The sequence below is a fragment of the Arvicola amphibius genome, chromosome 1, assembly GCF_903992535.2.
Source record: "Arvicola amphibius chromosome 1, mArvAmp1.2, whole genome shotgun sequence".
Lineage (NCBI taxonomy): Eukaryota > Metazoa > Chordata > Mammalia > Rodentia > Cricetidae > Arvicola > Arvicola amphibius.
Genome location: NC_052047.1, coordinates 165955179 through 165961749, shown reverse-complemented (window position 1 = coordinate 165961749; position 6571 = coordinate 165955179). Strand labels below are relative to the sequence as shown.

Sequence of the window (6571 nt, the reverse complement as noted above, 5' to 3'; positions counted from 1 at the left end):
TACTGTTCTTTTTAAAAATGAAGCACCAGGTTGTTTTCTGAAGCAGCCGCTGGTGTCAGTCGTGTTTGGGGTTGTAGGAATATAAACTCATCTTGATACAATGTGGAAAATGCTACTATGACTTAGGGTCCTCTACTGATTTCTTTTTCTGATACAAAAAGTGACCAAAGGAAGGAAGAAGAAAGAAAGAAAGAAAGAAAGAAAGAAAGAAAGAGAGAGAGAGAGAGAGAGAGAGAGAGAGAGGGAGGGAGGGAGGGAGGGAGGGAGGGAGAAGGAAGGAAGGAAGAGTACTTCGAAGGACAGCAAGAATAGACAAAACCCACAGAGTTCGGGATTATGAGTAAGGACGATACGTATCTCACCCCCCCCCGCGAAGTTCAGCGACAGCATTGGAGATTGAGTAGGATCTCTGAAAGGATTCGGAAGACGACGTCAGGTACTGGAGAGGTGGCTTAGGGTTAGCGTGCATTGCCTGTGAAAGTGTGAGGGCAGCTTTAAATCCTCACTTGTGCCCGGAACCCCAGAAAGATCCCTGGAAATTCACTTGCCAGCCAGCCTATCTGAAACAACAGCCCCGACTATCCCATGCGTGTTCACCCACATGCGCTTGGGCACATACACGCGCATGTACAACACACACCCACAAAATAAATTACAAAAAGACTTCAAATACAAAATTTATTGCCTTGCGGAGACTAACATAGTGTTTGCAAACCAGACTGAACACTGGGTTCATCTGACCCCTAGTGGTAGAAAAACTATCTATTCTGTGTGCAAATCTGGGTAGAAGTCCAATAATGCTGGTCATTCCGGCCAGTAGGGAAAATTGCTTGGTAGGGGGATGGAAAGAGATGACAAGAAAGGAATGACAAATTGTGTTGTCAATAAATGGTCACCTTCCTGCTCAACAGTCATCAGTGGCCTTCCTATCCAGTGGTTCCCTCATTGTCAAGGACTCAACGTGGAGATTCACAAAGGTGTGCTTCGTGGACCAGGGCTTTGCTCTTTGCTTCTTATGTGTTATCTCTGCACCAGTGGAGGAGTGGAGACCATGGACACCCAGTCCCACCTTGATGACACTCTTCTTGAAAGATGCCATGTTCCCTGTGAGTTTCCAAAGGCTCTTCTCCTGTGCCCGTCATGGCGGCTATCCTCTGGAGGATTCAGGAAAACTGCACTCTGAGGGCTCATTTCACAGGCAGGAAACAGTCTGGCATATTTTAACCAAGAAGCCAAATAATCCTAAAGCCACCTCAGCTGCTTCTTCAGGGGTGGATAGTACAGCAGTGACCTGGAACACTGCTTTCTCTTAGGGGTCACTTTTGACATGGAGCAAGAAATCTAAGCTGTGTCCTGGAAAGAGAAAAAAAAATAGCCTACCTGCTCAAAATTCTGAGGTAAGTAACTCCTCTCATGTACCTTAATCTTCACCTTTCTTGAGGCCACTGTTTCATTGAATACATTTCCTGAATGCTCAAAGCCTCGGTTGACACATCCCTAAAACAGGAATGGTTGTAGCATCCACCTCTTAAAGATGGGGTGGGGGCTAATAACATCATGGGAAGGCGAGTCTACTCACCCCTTGAAAGACATGTTATAACTGTTAGATACCAGTCTGGATCCAGATGCCTTACTCGGTAGAGAAAGAACACGAGGCCGGGAGATGGATATCCTCATCCACGTGTAAAAGCATCAGGAAAGTGTCCTGTCACTTTCTCCCACCCAACCTGTTCTCTGATTTTAAAATCTCCCACGAAGAAAATAAAGCCAAGGAGGGACCGTTGTGTTTCTTAAGTCTAGAAGTCTAGTTCTCTATCTTTTCTTTTTTTGGTTTTTCGAGACAGGGTTTCTCTGCAGCTTTTTTAGAGCCTGTCCTGGAACTAGCTCTTGTAGACCAGGCTGGCCTCGAACTCACAGAGATCCGCCTGCCTCTGCCTCCCGAGTGCTGGGATTAAAGGCGTGCGCCACCACCGCCCGGCCACTAGTTCTCTATCTTGAGACACAGAAAGCATCCTGGTAATGGAAATACGGCCTTACAGTTTTTAATCTCTGACATTCTGAATTTGAAAGTGGGGGGGGGGCATCTTGGGAAACTGCCTATAAACATTTTTTAAACTTCTCAAGATTTGTAATAAGTTGTATATCAGCATCACCCTTGACTCCCCGGATCATGAATTAAGTATTCTGTCTAGTCAGCTTGAATCTGTAAGAACCCGTATGTGTCTATATGAGAACCTCTTTAAGAGATAACTCCACACTTTGTGTTCGAACCATTTGAAAACAAATATTGCAGTCTCTTCCCTTTCACACAGAAAGAAAATATAGATAATTAAAATAAAACTATACAAAATGACGTTCCTTGGTTCCTAGGGCCCCTCCCATGGTATGTGTGAGCTATGGTGTCCCTCAGGTAGCACAGTCAGTGGGTGACTCCAATGTGGCCTCCCAGGCATCTTCCCTTTGAGACTCTTTTGACACAGTATGTGAAGGGCTGTCTCAGTCCCACCCACAGCAAGGGCCCCTCCAGGCTTGAGTTGAGATCACGGGGTTAGAAGGGAGCCTGGCCTTCTACCTTCTCTTCAGTCTAAGGTTTACCCGGGTTGGGCTTAGTGGGAATTCTCTACACCAACTTCCTGTTGGTGGCTATGTCCCTTCAAGGACTCCATACTGCCCTGGCAAGGCTGAAAGCGAGTCCCTTGAAGCCATGGTGGCCTTGCTCTAAAGCAGGGTGGCAGAGCTGCTTCCCAGTCCCTGGCCGGCCTGTCCCCTCAGCAGCTGGTGAGTTCAGAGGGCTGGAGAGCAGGCCCTGCCTTTGGCTCTGTGCTTGGTCCCTCGGCATCCTGTGTCTTTGCTGACACTACTGCATCTGCCGTGCACTCCTGGTAGGGTGGTGGGGCCTCGGGTCGCAGGTCGTCTTCATCTACAAGATCCAGGTTTGTTGCTGAATATAGAGGAGGAGGAAATCCCAGGAGGCCTCTGCCTGCAGGGCAGGCCTGTTTCTCAACATCCAGGCTTTCTTCATAAGTCGGGGGATAAAAGCTGGGCCTGTGAGATGAAATGCCACAGAGATGCATGTGTTATTTAGGTCTCGGTGGTGAAGAAGCATATGTCTGCCTCTCTTAGCTCACGTCGTGTGAAGCTAAACTGCTAGGAAACACTGAGTTTGAAACAGATGTACTTTTCTGACGCCGCCAGTTTCTAAAAACTGCACACCCTTCCTGTGGAATTGACCCCTTCCAGTCATAGCCGTCCGCCTGTTCGAAACAGGTATGCCAAGCTATTCCTCCTTGTTTGCTGAAAGAGTCCAGGAAGCAGCCATTCGGTGCGCTATCCTTATCAGTGCGCGTCCCTAGGTGACACGGAGACTTTGACCATGAACCTCTCTTTAGCCAGTACTCAATCCTTAACACACCTCATCCTCCACTCCCTTGCTCTCAAGGCCTCTGACCCTCACAAGCAACAAAATAAGAAGGGAAACCAACTCCATGCAGGTCCCTGACCCAAGAGATGCCACCACTCTCTCCTGACACATGGTCATGCCCTGGGCAGCTGGTTTCAGAGGAAACCCAAGAAACATGCTCAGGCCTCAAGAGGCTTCAGCTTTGTGCTTTGGGAGGCGCTCAGCTGCAGCATTGCTAGGCTGGCCTGCCGTGGTTAAGGTCATTCACCCCAGTTGATGGACCTGTTCATCATCTTGCCCATCTAAGCAATTACTAAACGCTTCTGGCTCCTCCGCCATGAATGAAGGTGGAGGTGGGGTGAGCGGAAGAGAGCCAGGGCAAGCACGCATGAGTTGTGTATTTATAGAGGTAATCTACCCGGTGCCCAGCGGAGTGTTTATAGTGAGTAACCAAAACAGAACGAGGTCTACAACGTCTGCCATTTGGAGCCACTGCTCCTTTCCAAATGTCACAAGGCCTAAGGCCAAATCGCTGAAGGAGCTGTCTACTGTACGACGTAAGTCTCGACCTTCCCTGGGAATAGCTAAGGCTGAGTCATAGGGACAGAAAGGTGAGTCCTTCCCTGGAACCACATGAGAGACTCCAGGAGGACAGCTGCCATGAATTCCAACACCGGAGGGACATTCGCTTGGATACCTCTGCTATTTGAAGTGCAGATTTTTGAGATAGGGATATTTTTCCCCATTAACTCTGTGGGCTGAGCATCTCAGGATGCAGCGGGAAGGACAGTGAGATAGGGTGTCAAGATGGCCATTATTTACTTTTGAGTACTCCAGACAAGAGAATATATACGACTGTGTTAGTAAATTTCAGGTGCATCCTGAAGACGCTCAATTACTATTAGCAGAAATATTTACACTGAAGAGGTGAGATACATACACACACTCACACTCTCTCTCTTTTGATCACTCCAGAAGCACCTTCTAAATCTCTCCTGCTATCTTAATTTTTTATTAAACCCAAAGAGCTTCTTCCTGGTTAGTCTAATTAACCTTGGAAACACGTGTGAGCGGCGTAACAGATAATAACAATGCATAGACATGGGCGAGAGGACTCTCATTCAACGTGCATGGGATAACGAAGACGTTTTATGGACTTCCTACTCTTGCGTGAAGAGCACAAAAGGACCTATAGATTCTTAAGAACGGTGTTCCTGTGTTTGGACAAGAGTCAGAGGATTGATGCTAAATTAACTGACCACAAGGTTACCCAAATCCTTGACTTTTCTGTTTTGGTAAAATACACATATCTTGGCGTGTGTTGCTTGTAAGGGTGTTAGTGGTGTCGAGTGATCTCATATTGCTGCAAAGCATCTCTTGAACTTCTGTATCTCTCCAAACTCCAACCCCATAGTCACCAAATAGCAACTCTTCTTCACTCCCCTACACACACACTCCAGGCCTAGGATCCACCATCCCGTTTCCTCTCTGCGGTGGCTACTTGGTGTAAGTGGAATGGTCTAGTGGTTGTCCTTTCTGACAAATGGGGATCACTTAGTATAATATTTCCAGTGTGTAGTCACCTACGGCATGTATCAATTATTTTGTTCCCTCTTAAGATAGATTAATATTGCAATGTATATGTGTTCCGTGCTGTCATTTATTTTTCCATCATTGATGGACTTGTTATCATCTTGCTTGGAATGCATCCTTCATGTAAGGTGAGAGCAGAACACTGAAAAGGACCTAGGACACATAGAACTTCCCTTAGTCACAGGAGTTGATGACTGACTTGATGTCTGCTTGCTCACCTATCGTGGGTGGAATTTGGTCTGGGACTTTCTTTATAACTCAGTAACCGGGTTATAGGGACCACCTAGTCATCATCTGCCTTTCACTAGAATCATCCCCCAAATGTAAGAAGAACCTAGGAGTTGTGCCCCTTAATATGCTTGCTGTATGTGAGTTTTTACTAGGGGTGTGAGGATCTTACCCTAAGAAAATCCCCCCTTGCCTCCTTGGTTTCCCCAATAGCAGCCGTATTCTTCCACACTGTGACCCCAGAGCAAACAGCCCTATAGTAAGTGGATCCACTGTGCAATTAAACATCACTTCACTTCCCTCCCTCATTGTAGCTCATCTCAGCCCTTCTCATGCCCTCCGGTGCTCAGCACGTACCTGTCGATTGTGGCCAGGGGCAGGTCCTGGGATGCAAGGTGCTGTCTCAGCACGTAGTTGAACATCTCTTTGTTTTCATTTGCTTGGCGGTAAGTGGCCCAGAAAATTCCACTCAGGAGGATCATAAACCCCATAGGCAGAAGCACGTAGGCCATGACCAGATTCCTCTGAGAGTGGACTACAGAGTTGGAGATGAAGTAGCCCCCCAAGCAGATCATCAGAAAGCCTGCGAGGAGGAAGAGGGCACAGAGGCTTAGACTGGCCCTGTTCTGCATCCCTGCTTCTCCAGAGCCCGTCTGACTCCGCCACTCCTCTGCTTCCAGGCTTTCTCAGGGAAGTACACTCATTAGCTAGGTCGCAGTCTTATACACAGGAATAAATGGCCTTTGAACAATTAAGTGAAGCAGGCACCAGGAAGCTATTCATTAACCACTGAAAGTTACTGTAATATCCTCCAGGGGGAACCTGGAAACATCACACGGTGTCCTCCAGGAAGGGGAGGTTGCACGTAGCCAGTTTGCTCCTGGTGCGTGGGTAGGAGCTCCCAGGTGCTGGAGGAGAGGCCCTAAACCTTTGGATTAAGAAGGCACTGGTCTCTCAATCCTCACTGTAGTGATTCACCGCCAAAAGCTGCAGAAGTTAACATCTCTCCAGAAACTATTGCTTTTGTTGGCTGGCAAGGAATCCTTTCCTGATTTCATTTTCTCTTTCTGTACTAAGAAGACATTTCTCTGTGACTCTGGATGTCTTTGTCTTGCTACTTCAGTGATTATGCCATTCATTGCTCCAAGGCTCTGATATTGGGAAATTCCCCAGGAGCAAGCCAGGGGGGTGATCCTTCTGTTGACAGGAGAGAATTCTAGGAAAGGAACATTCTGGAGAAGGGACTATGTGGGGGCACATGGGGATGGCTGTAAAAGAGGATGGGGTGACAACTGCTGTTTAAATCCTACTTTGGAATCATCCCCCATTGTTGGGGTGCATATGTTACCA

The 6571-nt window shown here is 47.4% G+C and overlaps 1 protein-coding gene across 1 annotated transcript; it reads right to left on the bottom strand.

Moving 5' to 3' along the window:
* Positions 1 to 2768: 2768 nt before the first annotated feature.
* Tmem252 (transmembrane protein 252) lies at positions 2769 to 5853 on the bottom strand. The gene is made up of 2 exons (XM_038319401.1): positions 5579 to 5853; positions 2769 to 3045 (listed from the first exon to the last, which is right to left on the bottom strand). The coding sequence occupies exons 1-2, from the start codon at positions 5851 to 5853 to the stop codon at positions 2769 to 2771; spliced, it is 552 nt and encodes a 183-aa protein (XP_038175329.1).
* Positions 5854 to 6571: the final 718 nt, after the last annotated feature.

Excerpts from the sequence above, each read along its gene's own strand:
- Tmem252 (XM_038319401.1), bottom strand. The coding sequence starts at position 5,853 with ATGCAGAACAGGGCCAGTCTAAGCCTCTGTGCCCTCTTCCTCCTCGCA. Across the intron at positions 3,046-5,578 it reads CCCCTGGCCACAATCGACAG|GCCCAGCTTTTATCCCCCGA; the intron begins GTACGTGCTGAG and ends TTCATCTCACAG.